The sequence below is a fragment of the Rhinichthys klamathensis genome, unplaced genomic scaffold (genome assembly GCF_029890125.1).
Source record: "Rhinichthys klamathensis goyatoka isolate OS25496 unplaced genomic scaffold, OSU_Roscu_1.1 h1tg000275l_1, whole genome shotgun sequence".
NCBI lineage: Eukaryota > Metazoa > Chordata > Actinopteri > Cypriniformes > Leuciscidae > Rhinichthys > Rhinichthys klamathensis.
In genome coordinates this window covers 156,105-183,069 of record NW_026606794.1, presented here as the reverse complement: position 1 = coordinate 183,069, position 26,965 = coordinate 156,105, and the positions used below count along the sequence as shown (strand labels likewise).

Below are 26,965 nucleotides of genomic sequence, written 5' to 3'. Positions count from 1 at the left end.
AAGTCATCATTTGTCAAAATTGTTTTTGAATGTTAACCACTCCACACGGCACAGTCAGCTGTGTGAGATCTTATCAATGTCTGTGTCCGTTCCCATTGGTCCTCCGTGGCTCTCGGCATGCCACACCACTGTTACTTTTATTTCTTTCATTTTTAAGTCACTGCATGAGGTATTGATCCGTTATGTTTGTTCTTTCATATTTTCCCCCCTCCCCCTCGTTTATTTGTTTGTTTACCTTTTTTGTTGTTGTTTTGTTTATGACACAGCAAGTTGGGATTGATCAGGGTGACATCCCAGATCTCACTCAGGTCAGTGTACATTTCATCTCCACTTTCTGTTTTTCCCTCTTCTTCCTCACTATGCTGCTGCTGTGTCGTCCATCACACCACCGCTCTCCCTTTTTTCTTTTCTCTCTGTGTTCCACCTGTCTTCGTCCTATCTCTTGTTGTCTGATGTGCTGTTTTTGTACACATGCTCACTGTTATTTAGACGTTCTCTCTTGTGTTTGGTTTAAAAAAGTTCGATCAAATATCAAACACTCTCTCTCTGTTTAGTTCTCTTTCAATTGTGTGTTTAGTGATGATCACACACACTATTTCAGTACAGCTTTAAGGATCTACACTTTGCAAATTTGATATCTGTGTTGACATTACAGAGTGGGGTTAACACACTGAATGAAAGGTTATTTCCTTGTGTGGTAACACATTGTTTATTGTTCCTTTCAGACGACTAGAGGATCTTACCTTGTAGGTGGTGGGTTATTTGCACTGCTTGTATTTGACATAATCTGGGCTAATACTAGTGCTGGGTGATAAATCAAATATTTACCACATATTAAAAATGTTGTTAACCAGCATCATTAATAATTATTAGTGCTAGGATAATCTAGGTAATCCCAAGAATCGATCTTTTAGTCTATGCTGTTTTCAGTTGGTGAATGAACAAAACTTTGTAGCACAAAATAAACATGAAAGAACATGAAAAGGTATTTAAAAAAAAAAAGATAAAGTACAACTTACCGAAATCCGTTTCATGTCTTGAAAGGAGCATTTTGCTAAATATATGCACTGTTGCATATTCATTGTATTTTTACTTAACCTGTACTTAACCACCATTTAAATGTTTATAAAAAAATTAGTAGAAACATGCATATGTCATGAAAAAAATATTATTATAACGTTATTACTATAAATGCTTCCTTATGTATGAATTAAATGCAAGTAGCCTACAAATCAGTTAATTTTTACCTTTAATATTATAGTGATGTACCAACGGGGGTTCCCTGTATAGTTTACAGCATTGGTTGAGAGCATTTTTTTTCCTTTTGACAAAATTTGTCATGTACTGTAGCTGATAGACCCCAATTAATCGATTTTGAATCTAATCTAAATTGAAAGCTTGTTAATTAAAATCGAATCTTGAAATTTGTGTCAATGCCCAGCCATAATATTTATGTTTATAAGAAACAGTCTGGTCCAAATAATTATTTCTTAAATGAAAAGTCACTAATTTAAGAGCAAATACATACTGTATATATTGAGATATCAAATATCATCAAATGTTAAATATTGAGTTAACTTTTTTAGCTATATCTCCCAGCCCTAGTTTGTTCCCGACTGCATCAGTAGATTCATCCCTTTAAAAACAGACTAACTGATTAAATGTGTCTCAAACTGCCTTCCTCTGCCCTGTCACTTTGCAGGCATGGCTGTACATCGCTTTTTCTGCTGATCTGAGACCAGACTTACAGTTGTCCCTTTATGGTTTGATCAAATCGTTGGCTCAGATCAGCATAAAAGCAAATCTCCTGCTGGGTTGCATGGCGGCTTCATGCTTGTAAACCCCCTGGCCATCAAAGTTGGAGAAGGTGGAGCTCTCTAGCACAAAACGAGAGCTATATGTTTTTTACCCGATGCCTGGTTTCGCCTTTACGTGAGAAAACTGCCCCAGCGGCCCTTCGTTTGTAGGATTGTGATGAAGTATTCATGTAACCTCACTTTGTCTCACCGGCATGCACATCTATAATGTAGCCATTTAATCAAAAGCCTGTTCTCGTCGTCTCTTCAAGGAAATCAAATCAGACAGGAAAGAAGCAAATTAAAAGCGGTTACCCTTCATCTCTCTTTTTTATCTCACTTCTGTGGAAGTAATACATTTTCCCACTTAGTTAAAATGTTCGTTTTCTATTTGAATTGTAGACTGCTGCACATGTATTTTTCCTCTCTTTTGGCTTCTGTTTTCTGTGGGATGGATTAAACCCAAACTGCCCTCTCAGCGATGTGGAGAAAAAGCCAACCTAGATCAGATCCAGACATGTTGGCCAGCGCTGCCAGCTAGGCTCAGTCAAAGAGCTTACCTTCCCCTTAGTCCGTAAGAGCAGTTTATACACGATTTGTCTGTTCTGGAAACTTGGCTCAAAGCACCTGCTCTTTTCACCAACCGTGAGCTCTGAGCTTGTGCTAACATTTGCTCTCATTTGAATGAAGCAGCACGAGGTGTGTGTGCTCTGCTCTTAGGTGCTAACATACACATTCCGTGTTTGCTGATCTGGATCGTTTAATGATTCCTCATGTAGTTAAGATAATTATTTTCGGAAACAAAACCCTAGAACGGTATAAAAGGCTCAGAGGAAGGTTTTAGTTAGATTTGCGACTCAAAACACAAGAATGTCTCGCAGAAATCCTGAAGTACTAGTTCCAAAAGCCAGTGTAAAGAGTTTAATGTCATGGATTTTTATATTGGTGACCTCATGGGTCTGTCATGCGTTTGAGGTTTGGATTTTCAAGTGTGCATACCACTTCCTCTCTTTTTATATTTGTACTCTTCCTCTCTCTTGTTTTCTGAGCTTGTTTATCCTTTGCCTGTACTCCTCTTCACAAAAGCTTTAAGCATGCTCCTGTTATTATTTGCTGAAACTTGGGTTGATCGAGTGGGTGTTTGTGTGTTAATTGTGTTTAACTGTGTGAGTGTCGTACTCTTTAAACCGGATGCTTTATGTTTCTGTTGAGTTCTTGACTCGTCTTTTTTCTCCTGCAGGCTCCCAGCAGTCTCCTGGAGGCTCTTGAGCAGCACCTGGCCTCTCTGGAGGGAAAGAAAACCAAGGAGCTCTCCGCTGACAACAGGTTCGAACCTTACAGATCCAAACAATCCAGAATCACATTGGAAAGTCTGTGAAGTGATTGTCAACCAAATAAAACTGTCACGCATTTGAAAGGTTCATAAAGACTTCGTAGAATAAATCCATATGAATTGAGCTGTTAATCCAAGTCTTCTGAACAAACACGACTGCTTTACATGTTGAACAGGTTTAATTTAGGCTTTGATTCACACCACTCACTTCGAGCTCATCAAATATGGTAAACACACACTCAACTGCGCTGACATGATGCGCGAGAACCAATGAGGTTCGTTCTTGCGCATGAAGCAAGCACGGTTGACCTTCCATGTTTACCATATTTATCAATAGATGGGGGAAAAAAGGATTGAATTACCATGAATTAATGGTAATGAACAGAGATAACAAGAAAAGCGTTGATCATTGGATTTGATCCATAACAGGTCCCAGAAAGCCTTTTTACAGAACCTACCAAATCTATCATTCACTGACATTTATATATACACTACCGTTCAAAAGTTTGGGGTCGGTACGATTTTAAATACTTTTAAAAGAATTCTCTTCTGCTAACCATGGCTGCGCTTATTTGATTAAAAATACAACAAAAATCAGTTATAGTATTAAATATTATTCCAGTGTAAATCAGCTGTTTTCTGTGTGAATATATAGTAAAGTGTAATTTATTCCTGTGATCAAAGCTGAATTTTCAGCATCACCAGTGTCAGTGTCTTCAGTGTCAAATGATCCTTCACAAATCAGTATAATATGAGGATTTGATGCTCAAGAAACATTTATTATTATTATCAACGTTGAAACAGTTGTTGGTCTGTCAGTTGTACAGGTTTTTTTTTTTTTTTTTTAGGATTCTTTGATGAATAGGAAGTTCAAAAGACTTTTGTAACATTATAAATGTCTTTACTGTCACTTTCGATCAAATTAATTATTCCTTGATAAATAAAAGTATTGATTTCTTTCCTCCAAAAAATAAAAATAAAATTCTCACTGACCCCAAACTTTTGAACGGTAGTGTATATATTTTTAAAAACTGTAAAAATGTTTTCTTAGTAGTATTATGTGTTTGGTTTTCACTGCCATTACTTTGCACTGCTATTGATAAATATGGCGAATTAAAGTCACTTGATTGAATAATATTAATTGAGGTCATACAATAACATATGGTGGGCACAATAAGCGTCCCATTTTGTGTAAAATAAAAGCTTTTATTAGGCAATTAACTTTAATTTTTAATTAGGCTAATGGCATCTCAATTATCTCAACATTTTAAAACAGAAAAACAAACATATGTAGTCAAATTTAAGTTACTGTAAGCCACCTCTTAACAGCACTTGATACTGCAACCACAACCATAGAGTGCCGAAGTTACGACGTCACTCTGTAGGCCAAAACGCGGAAGTCAGTTAGCATTTTAGCACTCCCGGTTCCCTCGCTCTAAAGTCTATGGGATTTTTGAATGGGTTTTTGCTAAATCGCCTGAAATAAGGTCTGTGGTGAACAAAGCCTCTAAATATTTTCACGTTTTGATCTATGACATAGAACACACAGTTATAACCTGCTTGTGGTTTTTTAAAACTTTATATAGGCTTCAAAATGTATACATTTTCGATTAACTTGTAAAGATGATCTTGATAGACAAAACGTGTAAGGGTCACAACTCTTAGTTAAACACAGATCTTATTTTTTGCGATTTTCCAAAAGTCTATGGGGAAAATGCATAGCTTTCCGATCGAGGGAACCCATGCGCCGCTAGCTTCCGAGTTGTCCTACAAAGTGACGTCATCACTTCGGCACTCTATTAGCAAGAGATTTATATATAGCCACATACTGACTTCTTTTGGGGCTGTGAACAGTGTTAAATTGATCAGGTCTTAAAGAAATGAAAGGGAAATCTCACTTCTGTGTGGATCTTTGTTTTTGTCTGCAGAGCCAACACTCTGTCCAATGCGGTGTCGACCCTGTCCAACACCGGGATGTCCTTCTCCTTCTCATCCAGCAGGATGGACGAGAAGGAGAAGCAGCAAGCCCTGGAGGAGGAGCAAGCCCGGCTGCAAGCACTCAAGGTAGGCCATGATCTCTCCCATTATGTAGAATATAAAGATTATACAATATAGGCATATCCCAACTCCTCCTAGAGAAGGCTGTTGCAACCTAGATTTGGCTGGATTGGAGCTGCTGTTCTGGGGTTCTGGGAACATTGTGTCCTACACATACATGATTGTTTATACAATACGCCCTTGTACCTTCAATGATTAGCCTCCAGCAGTAAGTGGTGAGCGAGGTTAATCAAGCTTCTTTGTCCCCATCAGGAGGTAGTGTCATACCTCGCACAATGTACAATGTATCCCCAGATGCACCGTGGCTCCGTATCTGAATAGTGCAAAAATTCAGAGCAATTTCAAAGTCCAACATCAAAATATTTACACAGCCCGTGTTCAAATAAGTTTGTGTGAAATTGAACTGGTGTTTCTTTGTGATTTTATTGTTTTCTCAACACTCCTGGAGGGGCAAGGTTTCTTGCTACCGCTTTCACTTTCTGTGTTTTATTTTCTTTCCACATTTTCTCAGTGTTGTAAAGGGCATATCGAAAGGCATAAAACCTCAACATGTCGCAACTTTCTTCCTCTCTCTTTAGAAAATCTAGGACTGGAAACAAAATCAGTTTTTCTTGTTAAAGATTGCTATTTTAAATGAGATTTTAAATGAATAAAAAAGCTCTAGGTTTGCTGTGATTGTTTTTAGGGCTGCATTTGGCCAAATATTTTGTGTCGATATGACTATAATTAATAATAATAACTATTATTGTTGTTGCATTTTTAAGACACTGGGCAGCATGGACAGAGTTTAGACCAGACATGACTCTAGGTTTTGGTTGGTCTAAAGGCAACTCATTTTACTCTAGTGACTTGCTTGGCTTGAAATGGTCCAACATATTATTGATTTATGACTTTTCTTGTTCTTTTCATATGGTTGGTTTAGGCTGTTCTAGTTTCTGTCAAGGGAAGTGACTTGGGAGATCTTCTTTTATCTCAGCCATCTCTTATCCACCTTTTTCCCACGCCCCATGATGCTTTCCGCGAATTATGGGAGTAACTTCCTTTAAACTATAACAATCAGTGAAAGGCTCGCTCTATCAGCGGCAGCTCAATAAACCCTTTTTTTTTAAAACAGCTGGGTACAATGAAGTAACATTATTCTACTCACCCTTTAACCATCGAACATTAAAAGGAAACTTTAAAAGTGTTAAAGCATTAACAGATTACTAAAATAGACCATGAATAACCCCAAAATCTTGATTATTTCTGCAGCAATATTACAGACGCGTGAAACGACTATTGTAATATTTGTCTATCTACCGTATATTATGTAGTGTTAGCACTGAGTGAATATTTTTCCAATGAATCATTAATGGGATGTATCCTAAATTAAATCGGGAGAGCAGACCACAAATGCGCAGAATAAATCAAATAAGAATACAATACCAAGCGTTACGTTATTCTTCTGACGTCTGCAAATAAAAACAAAGGTAAATTGACAGCTCATTCAGTCAAACTGACTGATAAGGATTATTTTTGGCGCAACATCATAATTTGTTTCAGTCTTTTTGAGTAGAAGTTCACCAATCCAGAAGTACCTCCCATAATTCAAAACGCAACATGGTCGTCAAGAAAATACAGCCACAACACAGACCCACATCTGCCTGAGTTGCTGTAATCTGTCTGATTTCACAGAGCTCAGATAAGGAAATGCTCTGTGCTGTCCTGCTCTACAGTGACCATTACACAACTATTCAGCCAAACAGCCCAGTCTTTACATACTTTACATTCTCTGTGGATGTTTTTTCCTGTTTTGTGTGTTTGTATAGAACCAGCGTCTGAAAGAGATCGGCATACACACTCCCTCCGCCTCCCCCAGCACACAGTCTATGGGCAGTGTCAACAACCACAGTGCGGGCATGGACCTGTTCACCAACACCACAAGCCCACCCTCAACCAACAGGTCATTGACATACTGTACATGACAGCAGTAGATATTATACCATACGATAATACAAAACACAGTACGTCTACAATATGTATGACACACAGCATAAACGCATAAAAAATACATGTACACATTGTCCAAAAGTTTGAGATTTTGAATAATCTGGTTGAATTTATACACTGCATTTGGCTCTTTTTGGTTTGATTGCTGGTTTTAAACTCTGTTGGCATCATGAATCTCGTGATGTGAGTTGGTTGTCTTAAGATGTGGACAGGTGGTCACGACCCAATCTTTTCACCCAGTCTGACTTTTAATGCTTTTTGGAGGTGTTTGCTGATTTTTGGCTCTGGACTCTAAGGTGCTCAGTAATGTAATCCAAATGTGCCATTGGTGAGAATGAAAAAGCCTTGTACAGTGCTCCAGACAAAAAAAAATCTATTAAGGAGCTATTGCCTCCTAGAAGTGGAAAAAAAAATAGGCGGCAAATTATTTTTTTAAGTGCAACAAAAGAATAAGCGTGTTTTAATTTTGTCATGTGTTGTCACATCTTTTGGATGTCTAAGGAACTAAGATTAACTTAAAGTAGGAGCTGAATTGCTTTTCCAACTTGAGAACTACACACAGTTACAAAGAATTGTTCTTTTCTACAGAATCTGAGCCAGTGTCACAGACCATAATAATGTCAGCATCACTTGGCCAATGAGTATAGTTTGACCTCCTCCTAATGCATCCTGTAAACATTGTCGTATGTCTTGCACACACCCAATCTATTTTTCTTCATTAGTAATATCTGGTCGGTAAATTTGGTGAATGGCTTCTCTTCACATGCAATTATATTGGCGGCATTGAATTCAATTTTTAGCCAATTCTTTCTCATGTTTCAAATATAAGGATTATGTGATATATAGTGCATATATTTAGCAAAATGCCCCTTTCTATAGTTATTTTTCTAGCTGACTAACGAGTTTGAGCATGGCCTTTTTGAGGTAAAAAGTTCTCAAGTTGTTTTATACTAGCTCTTTGCAAGGTCGAAATGCTGTTTGTCTGATCTGTCAGGACATTAAAGAGCACCAAAACTACATTTATTGCTTGTATTTTGAGATGAAATTGACAATTTGAAAGCTGAAAGTTTATTTGTTTACTAAACTTAAACACATTAAAAGTGACATATTAAAGGTGACAGTTAAGTACAAATCTTACTGCGATTATGGATGGCTGCGCTACAAATATAATGTGAAGTTCAGGCAGTAACAGAAAACAGCAAAGATTAAAAGATATTTAGGATAAGAATTCATATCAGTATCAATTAAAAACGAGAATTGTGGACGATCTCGTCCACACAGCTGACGTTTATCTGTTGTAGTTTATCCACGTTGTGCGCACTAAATAGATGCTGCCTTCCTGCACTTTTAGAGTACTTGCATGTTCATTCATTGACACGTCTCCGTTGTTTTCTCTCACGCTGGCACAGCCGTGCTTTGAAAAAGCCTGATATTGACATGCGTTTCTGTCACGGAAAGCTGATACTCGCTGTCCCCGTACGTATTTTGGCACTCGCTCGAACTCAGTGAAGTTTTTTTTCCACTGCAACATTGCTGTGCGTCGGCTCATTTTATTACGTCAACACAACTCATTACAGAACATGCAGGTAAAAGGCATGCAAGTTAATTCACTAGTATCTCTAAATGTAGTCTGCATAGACAAAGTAAAAAGGAGATCATCGGACACTTTTTGTGAGAAAACCCCCCCAGCTTCTGCTTCAGATTCCTTCCCAAACCCTACCAAGCCTTTTACAGAACATAATGCAAGACTGAGAAACATTTTTAGGTGCTATACAGTACATGACAGAAAGGAGGGAGTTCTAGATGTCGACTTCTGCAGAAAAAGGACACACACATCAATACTTGCTGTTTTGATTCTCTGCCTCTCTTGAGTAAATTGATGAAGCCACTTGGCCTGTTGGTGCAATGTCTTGAAACCAATAAAAATAACAGTCCAGTTGCTTTTGACATTGTACAATAATCTAGTTTATAATTTCTCAAACTGGGGGAGCACTGTATACATATACCGGTACTATCGTTCAAAAGCTTGGAGCTTTTTTGGAAAGAAGTCTCCCTCACCAAGGCTGCGTTTATTTGATCAAAAATGCGGTAAAAATTGTCAAAACGTTATCACAATTTAAAATAACTGTTCTCTCTATTTTAATATTTTGTTAAAATGTTATTTATCGTGAAGGCACAGCTGAATTTGCATCAGCCATTTTTCCAGTCTTGTCACATGATCCTTCGTAAATTATTCTAATATGCAGATTTGGTGATCAATTATTTATAATGGTTCTCATTATTAATATATTTGTGGATATCGGAATACCTTATATCAGGATTCTTTGATGAATAGAAACTTCAAACGAATTGTTTTTATTTGAAATGGAAATCTACAATGTAAAAGTTAAATGTATGCTTGCTGAATGAATGTATTAATATCTTAAAAATTTGAAATGAAATAAAAACTTACTCCCTCCCCAAATTTTTTATGTTGCTTATAAGTTGTCTTGTAAGTTGAGAACCTCTGATCTAGTTAATGGAAAACCTTCAAATATTTTCACACACAACACTACATTTTCTATAAAATAGCATAACATACTGCAATATATTTACAAAATATACACAATCTATGTGGTAGTATTTGAATGTATTCCTCTTGAACTAATGTCCTTTTTTCCCACAGCATGCCAAACCTCACCAGTGACTTGTTTGACCTCCAGCCTGCCTTCGTTCCTGCTGTGCAGAGCGCTCCTATCTCCAACAGCAGCAGTGCCTGGGGAGGTGCGGCCCACTCCACCCACACACACACCCCATCACTAATGCCGCCTCTGTTGCTTTACCACTTTAGATCGCTGACCTTTAATATAGTCTCAGAAAAATCATTAGAACAGATCAATCCTTTGTTAACTTGCAGTAAATGTTCATTTAATTATTTGTTCGTTCACTTCCTAGTTCATTCCTATGTACATTGTCTGTTTCAAATCCTTACAAGCTGTATTTGTGTCCCCTTTACCAAGTGCTGCCATGAGCCCTGGGTGTCCTCCAAGTTCACACTTTGTACACTAAAATGTGGAATAAATACTTTTGTAATGTTTTTGAAAGAAGTCTCTTATATACTCACCAAGGCTGCATTTACAGTAAAACAGTAATATTGTGTACGTTTTAATACGTTTTTATATTTGAATATTTTACAATTTAATTTATTCCTGTGATGCAAAGCTGAATTTTTTAGCAGCCTTTACTCCAGTCTTCAGTGTCACATGATCCTTCAGAAATCATTCTAATATGCTGATTTCTGCTCAGTTATTATCAATAATTGTTGGCGCTCAGTTTTTAATAATGGCTCTTATTATTATCAATCTTAACTCTGACTCGGCTGCTTAATATTTTTGTGGAAACCGTGATGCTTTTTTTTCAGGATTCTTTGAGTAGAAAGTTCAATGAACAATATTTTTTAAAATTTTAAAATCATTTGAAATCAGTTCTTTAAAATGTTAATAATATTTCACAATATTTTTGTTTTTACTGTATGATCAAATAAGTGCAGACTTTTCTTGTGTGACTGAGTGAGTGAGATTCTTCTTTTGAAAACGTAACTCTTAATTATTCCAAACTTTTGACAGGTAGTGTAATGTCGTATAGACTGTTGGGTTGTAGTGTGCAGTGGTGTTTGGTTTGCAAAAATGCATAATAAGAGTACATCACAACTACAAAGGGAGCACTCTTCTAGTTTATATGATCACAAATGAGACGCCCTACAATTTTGTGGACTTCACGAAAACACTTGAGAGAAGTCCACATCAAGTGCGTCATTTAGGACAGTGCTGTAGGAATCATTTTAGAGCATCGTAGGCCCGGTGATGTCCTGAAGTGCTGTCTAGATGAGTGTTTTTGTGTGTTCGTTTTTTTATTCCTCGTACCCATCCATCCTATTGTGTCGGTTTAGAACAATGTTTTCTAGATATTCGGAAGCGTGACCGGTTTGGGTACCATTACGCTGAGGAAGTATCTCTGTGGTTGGGAGCCTTGCTTAGTGTCAGAAGTTCATTTTCAGCAGTTCAGCACATCTGCTGGGATAGTGTGAATCGAGGACACAAGGTACAGAGTGTAGACACACTGCCAGACTCTTAACTATGCCAGGATTTGTAGGTCACAGCATGCACTTGGAGCGTACGCTTTACAGCTAGTGGGCAGGTGCACTGAGGGCTAGCCAGACGCACAATGAGATTCAGGCCTCTAGAGACCCACATATACTACTAACAGCGCAAAGACACACCAATGTAGACAGATGGAGGAATGAGGTGTTTTTTTAAAAAAGAGGGAAGGACTGCTGAGTAATGAGCAGAGGAGTGAGAAAGAGCCACAGGCACAGATTTAAGCTGTATATTGTTATTTACATTAGAAATTGTGCAATAACTATAGGAATCCACTGAATTTTCGGCTGTCTGAAGCACTTGGGCCGAAAATGGTATTTAATAACATTTTCAGACAAAATCGGCATTCTTGGATGGATGGAAACTGTTATCAGAAACTTTAATATATAGGATACAGTATGCATGTAAAATGGTCCAGGTTTAACTGGGCTACACAATTTGGCCAAATTATATTGCGATTTACTATGACAGGCATTGAGATTTAAAATTGTGATATGATGAACATTTACCATTTTCTATTGCTGTTATTTAGATATCCAGGCAAAAAGACATAAAATCACTTTTAAAATAGCATGTGCAAAAACTACAAAATAACAAGAATAATAATAGGCCATTTTAGATTAACAAGCCAGCCAGTGATTTAATAGGGCATATCATTACTCCGATTTTATTTTGATGAATTGTGCATCTCTAGAATCAATTTAAATGGTGGCTCATCTGTAATATATTGCCAGAAAAGAGGTCATGCACACTACCGTTTAAAAGTTTGGGGACGGTAATAAATCTCTTACTTTTTTGTTGTGCTGCTTCATTGTTTTGTTGAAACCATAAAATATATATTATTTTATGATTCTTTAATGAATAGAATGCTCAAAATAGCATGTATTTGAAACAGAAATCGTTTGTAACTATAAGTATCTGTCACTATTAATATTAAATCACCGTTGCTGAAAAAAATCCTCAGTGACTCTAAACTTTTCAACGATAGTATACAAATGAGACATGCACATACTGGCTTATTATGTTTGATGAAAATTTGAACTTTAATTTGAAACAATTTTAATTTTGGTGCAATTATGATTGATTATTTGATTGATTGATTGATTGATTCTCCCCTTCAGGTTGAAAAAAAAATTTCATGAAAATCAATAGAATGTCAAGGAAATTTTGATAGGGATTTGCTAAGGAACTTTTTCCATCCTTTTCCAATAATCTCAAATGCCTGGAAAAGTCATGGGAGTTTAGTGGTCAAAAGATGAGGGAATAGTATCAGGTATTTTGCAGAGCAACAATCCTAATGTGTTGTGTGACATCTGTCCATGTTTTGTGTGTGTGTTACTCTCAGGTCTAGAGAGCAGCACTCTTCATCCCATGGCTTCCATTCCCACCATGAATGTAGATTTTGATGCTGTATTTGGGACTAAAGCTTCCAATAATGATGTGAAGCCATCAGCTGGTAAAATATCTCACAAGTGTGATCTATTCATAACTGCGCTTATTAATCTTTAAAGGTTTGATCCTTGCTGTGGCGCTTAATATCTGCAAAACTTAGTAACCTTCACCCAAAATAAATCTCTTCTGCTGGTTTTGCTGTATGGTGAGTTTGTGGAGCTTTGCTGCTGGAAAGCTGAAGCGAATTGTGCAGCCGGCTGCAGCACCTGCCCGCCTGACTCGGTTCTGGAGAGATTGGGAATGTTCTTTGGGGAAACGCTCATGCTTTTTTCCCGCCACTTACTCGCTCACTTCGCTGTTCTGTGGCTGTGGACAGTCTGTTATCATCCCCTCATCCATCCACTGTGTGTGTGTGTGTGTGTGTGTGTGTGTGTGTGTGTTAGTGGTGCTGACTGGCATTTTTCTCCATCTGTTAATCGCTTGTTACACTCCTTATCTGAACACAGAACGCAGACTCACACTCATTTCCACTCACCAATATACTCTTTCTCTCTCTCTCTTTTCCTTTCTCTTTTTTATTTCCTTGGCCTCTTTTTTTCTTACCTTTTGCTCTTTTTGTTTGTCTCCACCCACCCCTTTTTCTTCTTTTTTTGCTCTTTCCTGGGTTGTAATGGCTGATCTGATGTGGTGAGTGTACTTCTTTTTTTTTTTTTGGCCTCCTTGTTCCTGCTGGCAAAGCAGGAAGTAGAACTGTATAAATATGTCATGTGTCAGCAGACTGTCTCTCTCGCTTTCTCTCATTTACTAAAAGAATTAGCAAAAGGCCCTGTGCTATTTACCATTTTAAAACCATCAGAGGCCTCTTCAATTAATGAAACTGTTTGAGTCAACATGAAATGACATTCACAACAGTGCTATTTTAGTATTGTTTATATACAAATATAGTAGAATATTTGTTCATATTTTGAATTGGCTTTTATTTTTATAAATTTTATAAATTATTTTAATTTTAGTTTTAAGTTTTTGCAATTGTATATGCTTTTGTCATTTATTATTAGTTTTTTCTATTTATATTTACAGTAGCTTTAATTTGAATATTTTCTATTTCTAATAAGTTTTAATAAGTTTAAGTTAATTTGTCTAATATTCACATTTTATTTAATTTCAGCTTTTACTTTAGTTACAGAAAATGATTAACTTAATATAAATATATAAGCAAATATTCCGTATAAGACTTGATATTATTTGGATCGTAAAAAGTGGACTATCTATATATAAATGGAGACAGAGCTGATAGTTTGCAGTCAATGTTAGAAAGGGTAAAAAAATTGTGGATGTTATATGTCAAGTTCAGGCTGCATTACCTACAATAGACGTCCAAAACGAAGCCTAAATATCTATTGGTTAACATTTAATCAATATCCTGTGTGGCCTATGTGATGTCAGCCAAAAAGGGGAAATCATTTAAGATTTATTACATTTTAATGATAATTACAAAGACTTTTTTTTTCACTGATTAATCATGCACAATAAGACCTGAAACATGTATTAAGAAGGTAAATAGGGCCAATATTTTGTTTTCATGTTGAATTTAATGCCTCAATAAGAAGAAAAGGGGATGTCATAAATTTCCCGTTTCTTTAAGGACCCCTGCCATGTTATTTCCTCTTAGATCTCAGTGTGGTTCCTCCCATCCTGACCTCATGCTCTACTCTACATCTCTGTGGGTCTTTTGTCATGCCATGAGTGGCCTCACAGGGGCTCATCCCCGCTGCTCACATCATTATAAAGATCAGCAGGACTTCAGCACGCTTTTTTCTCTTCCTACTCCTGTCTGTCTGCTTTATAACACTTATGATCTAACCAGCCCAATGCGATAAGTTTCCAGCAACTAGCAATTTATGTGTCCATACTGAAAGTGTTACAGCTACTCAGTGTGACATTTTCACTTCCATTGAGAGCGTATATGATATTTCATGTACAGTTATATTGAGTTGTCATGTGCTGATCCTGTTTTTTCTTTCCCAAGACCAATAGAATACAGAACACTGATCTGATACTGCTGTTCATCTGTACAAATTAAATTTGACCCTTTTTTAGGGGTTAATCGTAACAACCACGGCTAACACACAGTAGCGAATTTGGTTTGGTCAAGTCTAACCGATACCTAATTCATTAAAAAAACTCAACACCGCAGAATTGGTAACCAAACTCTTGATGAAATGTCCTTAATAGCTTTTATTGCTGGTCGCTTGATGTGTCGCTTCTGGTTAGGTGCCAGTCTGCAGCAAAATTAAGTGGCTTGTCACTCTCATAATATTTTAATGGATTCATCAATGGAATAATCAGTCTTTTTTTTCAGGTTATGATGCGTTAGGAGACTTGTTGAAGCCCACGGTGACGGTTCACAGTCAGGTGCCGGTCATGTCCCATCATACAGACAGTAAACTGCTGGCCAATGACCTGGACTCGTCTCTGGCTCACCTCGTAGGCAGTGAGTCTCTTTCCCTCGCAGCATTATTTGTCTGTTTGTGTGGCTTTCTTTATTTACTTGGTCATAAGTCCCTGACCTTCAAATTGCATTTGTGCTACTCTACTGAACAGAGAGTCAGCAGCCATATGGTGCTAGATGCTATGTGTGTGTGCTTATGGGACAGAGATGAATTAAACCCAGCTTATGGGAAATGAATAGGTCTCTGATGCCTCCACTGCTGTAAGTCTTCCAATATTACGCTGATGTGAGGCTGTTCTAACGGTCTCTTTCTTTCTCGCGCTCTCTTTTTAGACCTGCAGTTTGGGGGAACACTAGTCAAAAAGTGAGGATTTAAATTGAATTATCTGAATCATTTCTGGTTGTGTGCTTCAACCTGTTATAAGAGGCAGTGTCTAGCTTCTCTGACTCTCTTTGTGTGTTTGCATGCAGATCTGACATGCATTGGACTCAGCCTGGAGAGAAGAAGTTGACTGGTGGTACTAACTGGCAGTCTAAGACAATGAGCAGCACCACTGCCTGGAGCCCCGCCCCCCTGCCACCCGCTGCCATGCCACCTGCCGCCATGCCCATGCCACACATGGTGAGAACACAAACATGCACACAAACACTCACTCACTCATACACACTAATATACAGCCATCTAAACATCCTTGCACTACTGTTCAAAAGTTTGAGGTCAGTAAGATTTTTGAAAGAAGTTGCATTTATTTGATGAAAAATACAGTAATATTGTCAAATATTAATATGATTTAAAATGACTATTTTCTATTTTAATATATTGTAAATTTTCATTTTAATTTATTCCGGTGATTACAAAGCTGAATTTTCAGCATCATCTCTCCAGTCTTCAGTGTCACATGAAATCATTCTAATATGCTGATTTGCTTCTCAAGAAACATTTCTTATTATTATTTATGCTGAAAACAGTTTTGCTGCTTAGTATTTTTGTGGAAACCCTGATGCAGTTTTTCAGGATTCTTTGAGTGGACAGTTAAAAAGAAAAGCATTCATTTGAAATATAAAAGCATTTATTTGAAATATAAATCTTTCGTAACAATTTAACAGTCTTTACTGTCACTTTTGATCAAATTAATGCATCCTTGCTGAATGATAGTGTTAATTTCTTACCGACCACAAACTTTTGTATGGTAGTGTATATTCGAACACTAATAGATTGATTTCTGCAGTCGAATTGTTTTGGACAAAGGACACTAAACTATAATTTACGAGGCAAATGATTTCCTACATCTCTGTGCAGTTTTTATTGTCTCTCATATCACTCTGCATTCTATTTCTTCTCACATAACAATAATTTTCACTCAATATTTCATGTCCATTTATTTATTAGTACTGTAGCCATGTAAGTAGGGTCGTAGCAAAATTAAGGGTCCTTTACTTCCTGATGTCCTGATCTTCCTGATGTCTTGATCACCCTGTGACCGGATAACTGTAGATTTAACCACTACTTAATATATACAGACATTCTTGTATATGTAAACAGATTTATTCTCACACACACATCATTTCAACTACTCTTAAACTTATAAGCATAAAGGAATCCATCAGCTGGAAAGCTCAATTCACAGCAAATATCCAGATTTCATTTAGATGTCGGTAGTATTGAGATGGCAAGTTCTACTCTTGTTTACTATTATACTATATTGTGTACTTTCAGGAAATATGAGTGTGAGTGTGTTAACTTCCTGTTCTCAAGCTGTGTGTATTGATCCAGTCGGGCAGGTGAGGTGTTAGTGTGTTCTGAGACAGGAAGGAGATGAGATGATTTAGCTGTTTACATGTGGTTTTGGCGCCTCTTCTGTCTCACTCAGGGCGTTCAGTGTAGATTGACCTCTGAACTGCATGAGTTGAGAGAGAGCAGATGTCTGTGAATGACTAACCTTCAATGTCTTTCTTTCTGTCTCCTTCCACCTTTTCTGTGGGTCTGCATCTTTCTGGCCTGTTCCTCCCCGCGTCTAACGTCTTCATCTCTCCTCACTCTGTATGTTTCTGTCTTTCTCTCGATCTTCTTTCTTGTGCTTAACCCAGCAGACTGGAATGTTCTATACTAGTTATGTAAGTACCTCCTATAACTGAAAATTCTATTATCTTGAGTATCATTTGAGAGGGATCGACTCTTATTCCCTCACATTTCTCTCTCTTTCACACTCTCCTTCTCCACACCTAATTTTTTTATTTCTATCTACACCTTTTCAGTCTAATGAATTAAGTTTTCAGTAAAGTGATATGAATCATGGGTGAAAATGGTTAGTTATTTAGAAAAGCTTGCGTATATGAAGGAAAATGAAAAACACTCTGGTTGTTCATGTGCTTTGAAGCAACATACAAACCCTTGTCAAATTATAATGTTGTGATGCCTAAAATCACTTGTATAATTTAAAATGGTTGATTTTAGTTTTGACTGTTTTTTTATGTATCTAGACAAAATAGTTAAAAAAAGTTTATAGATTAAAACAAAAGCGTAACATGAAACATCACAGCAGATTTTTAATATTGGCGAATCCTTAACTAATAATAATTATGGCAAAGCTGTTAATAATATGGTGCATTGTTTTTGCATTAGCTTGAGGTTGTTTACCACAGTGACTGTTTATGTTTCATGTACTCTTGAGATTAATTAAAAAACAATAGTTTGATGTCTCTTTGAGTCTCTGGTTCCAGACCTTATGCCCCAAAGGCAATTTTTACATTCTGTGTGAAGAGGCTGAAAATGGATACTCTTGTGCGAATAGGCCTTTACTCTGACTTCCAACACCCTCTTTTTCCACTTCATGCCTGATAAACACAGAAAATGTCATATGTTGATTTCCCTGTGACATATAGATGTTTGTTCGGTCTCTCGTGCCCTTTCTGTAGCATTTGATGCATCCATCTTTTGACTTGCAAACCAGACCTGTGCAAATGTGTGTGTTTAGGGACTGCATTTTACGTAACTTGCTTACGATTCAAAACTGATGAATACATGCTATATGCCAATGAGTAAAAATCAATGCTTGTCATGTTCAGAATAAGGTGTCAAATGAGGTGTTAGGCTTTTATGTGCATGACAGTTATTCAGGTAAGTAAGTGTTTTAGGGAAAACTCTTTCAGACATACACGACCATCCGAAAGTTTGGGGTTGGTAAGTTGTTTTTTAATGTTTTGGAAAGGCTGCATTTATTTGATCAAAAATGACTATTTAAAATAACTTTTCTACATTGATATACATTTTAAAATGTAACCATTTCCATTGACACAAAGCTGAATTTTCAGCATCATTACTCCAGTCTTCAGTGTCACATGATCCTTCAGAAATCATTCTGATATGCTGATTTTCTGCTCAAAAAGTATTTCTTATTATCAATGTTGAAAAGAGTTTTGCTGCTTAATAATTTTGTGAAAACCATGATTGATTTGATTAATTGAAAGTTCAAAAGAAAGGCATTTATTTGGAATAGAAGTCTTTAGTAAAATTATAAATGTCTTCACTCTCACTTTTGATCAATTTAATGCATCCTTGCAGAATAAAAGTATTAACTTCTTTTTTTTATTTTATTTTTTTATAAATCACACTGACCCCAAACTTTTGAAGGGTCATTGTTCAGTGAAACTTTTAGTAATAGGAATGTGTCAAATCCTTGAGTCATATGTTTTTGCTCCAGTGTTGCATGTGTTGAATGGACCAGTCCAGGCTTCTGTGCAGGAAAGTTTAAGTACCCCTGACCTGTCGTGGGAACAAAAGTGCAATTAAACCAGATCTTTAAATGAACCTGATTAGTGAGCACAATGGTGTTGAATGAGCATACGGTAGTGTTTAATCAGTATGTCGTTGTTCGCTTAATCAGTGCAGCATTGTTTGATCAGTCAGCGCATTGATGGTTGATTTGTGACTTTTTTTTACCCACAGGCTCCTGCTCCCATGGCGTTTCCCATGACAACACCTCAAGTGCCTGTGTATGGAATGGTGAGCACTGTGACCTTACAGTGGCTACATGGATATTATGTAGATGAATTAAATGGTCAATGGCTGAAAAGAAATTAACACTGGATGTTATGTTTCTGTGTGGATTTAGGTCCCTCCTCAGCTGGGACAGATGGGAGGGGTTCCAGTGATGACCCAACAACCCATGTTGTACAGCCAGCCTGTTCTCAGACCCACTAACCCTTTCACCCCCATCCCCGGAGCCCAGGTACAAACACACACACACACACACACACACACACACACACACACACACACACACACACACACACACACACACACACACACACACACACACACACACACACACACACACACACACACACCAGTTAATCTACTTATATCACACACATTGGCCTCACATACATTTAATCAATACATCAGTGCTCTAATAAAACAAATTTTCACATCGGTGCGGTAGTTGTCTCTCAGTTGAACAACAGACTGAAACTTAAAGGGTTAATTCACCCAAAAATGAAATTTCTGTCATAATTTCTCACCCTCATGTCATTCCAAACCTGTAAGACCTTTTTTTGATGAAGATATTTTTGATACTTTCTACCTGCCCCCATAGACTGCAATGCAGCTACCACTTTCAAGGCCCAGAAAGGTAGTAAAGACATCGTTAAAATAGTCTGTGTGACTACAGTGGTTCAACCTTAACATTATGAAGCGACGAGAGAACTTATTGTGCAAAAAAAAAGGGAAATACTTTATTCAACAATTTCTTCTCTTCTTTGTCAGTCTCTGACGCTGTTCATGTTGTAAACAATGCAGCGCTTCCGGGTTCTACGTCAGAATGCCGGCTCAGTATTGTCCGGCTCCTGCGTCAGCAGCACACACGTGTCGTGGTGCTCACGTGAACAGCGTCACAGACTTAATTTAGAAATCTTGCATTGGCATAATGTATTATGGGTAAGAAAAATATCATTAGGGAGAGAAAAATGAATATTTGCGTTTTAATGTGTTAACCTGTGATTATAGCAATTAACACATTCTTTTTTTTTTATTCCTGAAGTAGCTATGCTAATGTTTTATATGTCTGTCTTGCCTTTTTATTCTGAAAATTAATGTGTAAAGTAAACTTTAATAAGAGGTAAACATGATCTGAGCTGATAGAACATCAAGTTCACTTCAATTAAAAGTTATGTTTTGAATGTTCTGTAATTGTTAAAAAATTATAAAAAAACAATCTGATAATTTGCAGTGTAGGTCTGGCTTTTAATTATACTGTAATGTTGAATGTCTATAATTACTCATTGTATACCCAAAGATGGAAAGCAAATCCATTTAATAGAAGCATCAGTATCAGTATTGGTATCAGTAATACTGACCTTCATTCATAGTACTTAGTAAAAAGATGCCATTAAACAAATATTTAAAATATTGAATGTACCATCTTTATGTTTCTTCCATATTAATTTGGAAAGTCAATGTGAAAATGTTTCGAGATGGTAATAGGATTTAATTACGGAAATCTATACAATTTAATGCATTTTTTAAATTGATTTACAGCCCTAGTATTCAATTCACATTTGTTTGTATAGCGCTTTTCACAATACACATAAGTTCAAAGCAGCTTTACAGAAAGTAAAGTATTACTATTAAAAGTATTACTTTTATATTGTTATTTGAAATGTTAAATTAAGCATTGTTAAATAGCCTATTAGTTTTTGTTGCGGCATTCAGAGTTATCAAATTTCATTGGTATTATATTTAACTACTGAAATTTGTATTGTGACAAACTAACACACACACACACACACACACACACACACACACACACACACACACACACACACACACACACACACACACACACACACACACACACATGTTGGTGCAACAGCATTATGAGGACTCTCCATAGGCGTAATGGTTTTTATACCGTAAAAACTATATATTCTATCCCCCTACACTGCCCCTATCCCTAAACCTACCCATCACAGGAGACATGCAGCATTTTTAATTTTTTAATAAAACATAGTTTTTTATGTTTTTTAAGCCATTTGATTTATGAGGACTTTTGAAATCTCCTCATAAACCACCCATAAGTTGTAATACCAGTGTAATACACATGTCATTATACAAATTTGTGTCCTCATAAATCACATAAACCAACTCACACACACACACACACACACACACACACACACACACACACACACACACACACACACACACACACACACACACACACACACACACACACACACACACACACACACACACACACACACACACACACACACACACACACACACACACACACACACAGTTCCATGAGTGTGGCAAGTACACAGATGCTCCATTAACAGACATTCATTACTGCTGCATTCACACTGTCATTGCTGAGCGATTTGATGCTGTTTTCTTCATTTATAACTCTTAGTGTTTTTTACAGATGCAGTTCATGTAAGCAGCACTTCAGCAGAGCGCCAAACAAGACGGCTGAAAGGAACACCAAGCAAGTGAGAGGAGGATCCGAATACCACCGGATAAAAGGAGAGCGAGACAAAAAGAAATAGTGTGCATATAGAGAGAAATGTATTTGTGTCAAGAATGCTTACCTCACTGTCTGAAACGACTCACCCAACACACACACACACACACCCCCCAAATGAGAGTGCACACAATGTTTCATTTCTCATCTCTTGAGGTTTATTTCTTGCCTGGGGCACTGTGTCTACTGGCAGGTGTGATACATCATGGAAATCGTGGATTTTATTGCCGGTATTAAATTACCATGCACCAAGCACTCTTCTTTTTTCTTTTTTTCACAATTAATATTAATTAAATCTGAAGCCCATTACAGTGGACTTTCTGGTACTGTCATCTTTTGCTGTGTTATGAAGATGCCTGTGCTGAGTTCAGGAAAATGGCGAATGTCGCCAAAGAAAATGCAGGTTGCTATATCATAAACGTTTAAATGGTTCATTAACACAATGCCCTGGCTTCTCACTTCAGAACAGAACAGGAAAGAATTTGACCCATTATTTAAGCAGGGTCCCCGCGGGTCCTTAAAAAGTCTTAAAAGGTCTTAAATAACATTTTCGGTTTTTAAGGTCTGAAAATGTCTTAAAATCTGAAATTTCCAATAAGGAGGTCTTAAATTTCACGTACGGAGAAGGAGACAACAACACATTACAGACGGTGTTTACGACCGTTCATGCTTACGGTCGGGTTGCCAGATTTAAATAATTAAATCCCCAGTCAGAGCTTTTCTGTTAAAATAACACGCTTTCTACCCGGTCTTGTCAATAGTATCTGGCAACCATGCTCGCGCGCGCTCTCTACACTGCTGAAGAAGCGCGGATGATCTGAAAACACTGACAAGTAAGCTGGAGTTCAGTGATCTTCATTTGAGATTTTCTACTTACATTAATTAAAGTGTCATTCAGTTGGTCTTTATTCTGTCACGAGCCGCTTGCGCTGTTTGTGTGACTAAATCTGCGATCAATACAGGCTGATATCCAGCAGTGTTTTTAATGTTGATCATATTATTGCATATTATTGCTATTTTGCAACAAAAGCCACGGCAGCAGACAGTGGTGATTCGAGAACGAATCTGTGGCTTTGAACGAATCGTGAGATTCAATGACCCGTTCATAAATACAGCCACTTGCTTTGTTACCATAGACTGTTGTGTTTGATACTGAATGAATGAATGACTCGATGACGGATGACTCACTCATAAAGACAGTGACTTACCGCCACCTACTGGCGATTTTAATTTAATGTTAAAAAGTATTACCTCGTTTTTACCATCATTGCATATTTATTGAACATTGTTTTATTTAAAGCATTATTTCTTTTATAAAAGTATTTATAAAGGTAAAAAATTAACTGGAAAAAATCGATTAAAAGGGGCAGATATTGTCCCTTAATGGAAAAGGTGTGACTGCAGTCTAAGTGCAAGAGGGGTTACGGCACTCTAAAAAATTGGAGTACCACTGAACTAAGGAACAGGGATATGTAGAATTGCACAAGTGCTACTGCTAAAGAGTTAATTGTCAATACAGCCTGTTACCTTGATTCAAATGTCTCATAAGCTTAACTGAATTGGCCTAAAGCAAAAAATTATAATGTCATTTTTTGTCTAAAGACGACATATAAAATAGCTGCCAAAATTAATGTCGGTAACTGAAGTTTGACTAAAAGTTGACAAAAAAATGCAATGACTTTGTCAACTAAAACTAGACTAAAACTATGAAAGAGAAAATTACAAAAATGTGACTAAGACCAATAAGCATTTTCATCTTAAGACTAAAACAAAAACGGCTGCCAAAATTAACACTGTCGTGTCGTGCTGAACATTTTCCTGGTTTTTTTTGTCGTGGTAAAGTCTTAAATTTGCCTTTTAGAGGACTTAAAAAGGTCTTAAAAGTCATTAAATTTGCTGTTAAAAAATGTGCAGATACCCTGTTAAGGTGCTCTGCACCCCCAAGCACTTTACACATGCATGTATGTGTAACATAATATACAACATTGAGATTGTCTCTTATATCTAGAACTTTAGTAGTCTAATGTTAACAATAAACATGCCTTACTGATACTTATAGCTTCTGTGCAAAACAGCCAGTCAGTTCTTCTTTGTTTATACTGGTTTAGGGGTTGTCGTTTCAGACACGATGGTGGTCTTGCACGCACGCACATTAACTGTTGTTACATGAGCCACATGAAGAGCGCCCTCTTACTGGCCTCCCACCTTGTTTTGTCACTTCCAGGACACTGATAAACATATCTGCTCCTGCTCTTCTGTGTGTTATCCAAACATGCATGTATTTACGACTACATCTCACACTTTGAGACCACTCCCACATGTACCGCCCACCCTGGGAGCAGGTGACCGGAAGCATAGGAGAAAAATCTGTTTCTAATAAGGGTTTTGTTCAATCCTTTGTTTTTTATCTTTTTTTCTTAGAAAGCATGTTATATATATATATTTTTTTTCCATTATTATTTCAGAGAATGACATGAATCTTGGGTCTGTTTTATGTTGCCAAATTATGTACTTTTGTAATTCAAAAAATGCCATAAGCTAGCTCCTGTACCCAGCGCCTAACATCACGATTCTTTCTGGTGTTTGGTGTTTGCCAACTTTGGAACCAAAATCAATAGCTAAAATCTACTTTTAGTCTGTTTCTGTACAGCTCCTCAAATGCGGGGCACTGTTAACAGGGTATCTTTATTTTTGCTTTTGCAGCCAAAGCATTTTCTATCCTCCTGTAATCCCTTTAACCCTTTATAGAGCAGGTTTCCACTCCAGCCTTCACATCATCCCATAATTCCTGCTTTGTTTCTTCATGCTGTGTTTAGTTTTTATTCTGCATGGATTGATGGAACGGCAGTGGAGATACAGTGTGGTTGCGGTTGTGCCATAGTAAATTAAAGCAATAAGCCCTGTGAAGCCGTGGTTTACAGTGATTTTAGAATCTTGCAGTGAATTTAGAGTGATTTCAGAATCTCCACTCTGGGTTGTGTTTAACAACGCCGCTTAGCTATTCTAAAATCACTGTAAACCATGGATTCACATGGTTTTTATAAAACCGTTATAAAACAGGATAGAAAAGGTTCAAACATTTAATTTATTGATATATCAAATAATCCTTCTGCCAAGCAATGTAGTTCTTGGTTCCACATGTGATGAGCCTTTTTTATAAGAAAAAAGTCACTCCTCTTTACACCTGTAAGACATGTTATAGAGCTGTTATGACATGTTTATAACAGTCAGTCATGTGTACGTTGTTATCAGAATGGTTTTTGGTATTTGTAAGCTTAAGACATGCATCCTTTCGCATTAATTTGCACCAGGTTCAGCCCACTTAAAAGGGTAGTCCACCCAAAAATGTTAATTCTGTCATCATTTACTCGCCCTCATGTCGTTTCAAACCTGTATGCATTTATTTCTTCTGCTGAACACCAAAAATATATATATATTGAAGAACGTTGACACCAAACCGTTTCGGTTCCCATTGACTTCGATTGTATTTTTTCATTTTTGTTTTTGTTTTTTCATACAATGATAGTCAAAACTGTTTAGTAACCAACATTCTTCAAAATATAATCTTTTGTGAGATAGAAAGTTATAAGGTTTGGTTGGAACGATATGAGGTTGAGTACATTCATTTTTGGGTGAACTATACCTTTAAGTCTGAGTTTGACCCTCCAGCTGGTCAAGCGTGGTCATTGCTTGCTTGTGTGTGTGTGTGTGTGTGTGTGTGTGTGTGTGTGTGTGTGTGTGTGTGTGTGTGTTGCTAAAAATCATCAGCACAAGTTCCACACCGTTGCTGTAATACGTGCTGTGTGCTCCCTTCTGTATAAACAATGTGCATCGTGTTTCTCTGCTTATTTCTCTGTGTGAGTGGGTTACTAATTCCTTGTTGAGCGACTCTTAACAAGCTTGTGAGTTTATTCTCCTTTGAGCGCTGTCAGGGTCCAGCTGCTTCAGACCGAATGCTTTTTATATGCAGGCTCAATGTTGATACTCTCGCTGGGTTTGCAAGGTAACGGGGCACTGAGGAGCGATGTTGTTTAATTAGGATCTATTCTATTACCCCGTCACCGGAGGCTGTGTCTGTGTGTGCGTGAGCGAGAGAGTGAATATATGATTGTGAGCTTCAGGGAGGGTGAAAGATGTCAAGATGTGCAAGGGTTCTATCATGAGCCGGGGTTTCCATGGTAATCTTCAATTTCTGGTCCTTGGCACATCCCGTTGAGCACAGCTTTTCCGTATTTTTTTCTTTCAGCCATATTTTGTCTTTTTAAAACTATAATTAAAAGCTTTGCATGCATTAACAGGCCTGCCTGTGGTGAATAATGTGTCTTAAAATGCACGTTTATTTGGCAAACTATGAGAATATCGCTTTTGGATTACACCAAAGGCCCTTCTTTTAAAATAAAATACTTGGTTTAGCTAAGTTAAACCAAGTTCAAGAAATAAACTTTCATGTATATTTAGCATCACCACTGCTATGCAGAGAGACGTTCCCTACGTTCTTGTTCTCACAGCTCCCCCTTGTGGTCACTGTGTGCCATATTTCATATAAACAGCTGCTAGACTGTGACCCGAGTCTTTTGTTTGGTGTTTATGGGGCTGTTGTGCACACAAAGCAAATGTCTGAATGTATTAGACTCGCCTCCTTTATCTTGAGCACTCGGCCAGACTGAAGAGCAGCCAAATCCAGAGCACTTCTGAACTACTTAGCCTGATTTCATACGCCTTGGCTCGTCTCATTATCTGGCCTGGGAAACTCAGCTCAGCAGCGGCCTTTGAGAAACGATGTGTCAGCGTGTGCCACACGTCTTAGGCCTCTAGTGGGGATGCTCGGTGTTCAGGATCCTCTTCACCTTTGCGTTGTCATGGAGCTGTCCTGGCTTTAATGGCTTTTTTTTTTAGTGGACTATTTGTCTGCTACTTTCATATAAGCATCGTTTTATCCTTATTTTCCTGTTACAGAGATATATACAGTATATTTAGAAATATGTAATCAGTAGGGGCGCCATCAGCCCAGGGGAGCAATGCAGCAACTTTTTCTTATCTATATTTATCATAAAATGCCAAAAATAAATAAAGGAGAACCTCCATTTATGCTGATTTCCTCACTGTATGTTTTGTAATTTATTTATGCAGACCATAAGGAGTTTATTCAGCATGGTGAAAATTAAAAGCAGAAATTGTGGGATTGTGTTTAACTTTTTTTTGTCTTTTTTTTTTTTTTGTCTTCCATTGACATAAATAAAGTCCCTTTACATTCCTGAGTTGTTGTTTATTTTTGTTTAGTTAAA

At 37.3% G+C, this 26,965-nt stretch overlaps 1 protein-coding gene across 11 annotated transcripts in view; it reads left to right on the top strand.

Moving 5' to 3' along the window:
• Nucleotides 1-25,106, top strand: part of si:ch211-200p22.4 (phosphatidylinositol-binding clathrin assembly protein) — a 71,629-nt gene extending 46,523 nt beyond the window's left edge. For 2 of the 11 annotated variants that reach the window (XM_056268675.1, XM_056268674.1), the window contains 15 exons: nt 267-308; nt 726-746; nt 3,037-3,122; nt 5,058-5,193; nt 6,996-7,129; nt 9,842-9,939; nt 12,658-12,768; nt 15,067-15,198; nt 15,490-15,520; nt 15,628-15,778; nt 17,245-17,271; nt 19,103-19,159; nt 19,269-19,385; nt 21,582-22,183; nt 23,608-25,106. In XM_056268675.1, coding sequence (XP_056124650.1) covers nt 267-308; nt 726-746; nt 3,037-3,122; nt 5,058-5,193; nt 6,996-7,129; nt 9,842-9,939; nt 12,658-12,768; nt 15,067-15,198; nt 15,490-15,520; nt 15,628-15,778; nt 17,245-17,271; nt 19,103-19,159; nt 19,269-19,385; nt 21,582-21,596 — 1,158 coding nt within the window. In that variant the 3' untranslated portion in view covers nt 21,597-22,183; nt 23,608-25,106. The remainder of the gene's footprint in view (nt 1-266; nt 309-725; nt 747-3,036; nt 3,123-5,057; nt 5,194-6,995; nt 7,130-9,841; nt 9,940-12,657; nt 12,769-15,066; nt 15,199-15,489; nt 15,521-15,627; nt 15,779-17,244; nt 17,272-19,102; nt 19,160-19,268; nt 19,386-21,581; nt 22,184-23,607) is intronic. The other 9 variants (XM_056268676.1, XM_056268677.1, XM_056268683.1 and 6 more) reach the window with 9 other exon arrangements.
• Nucleotides 25,107-26,965: the final 1,859 nt, after the last annotated feature.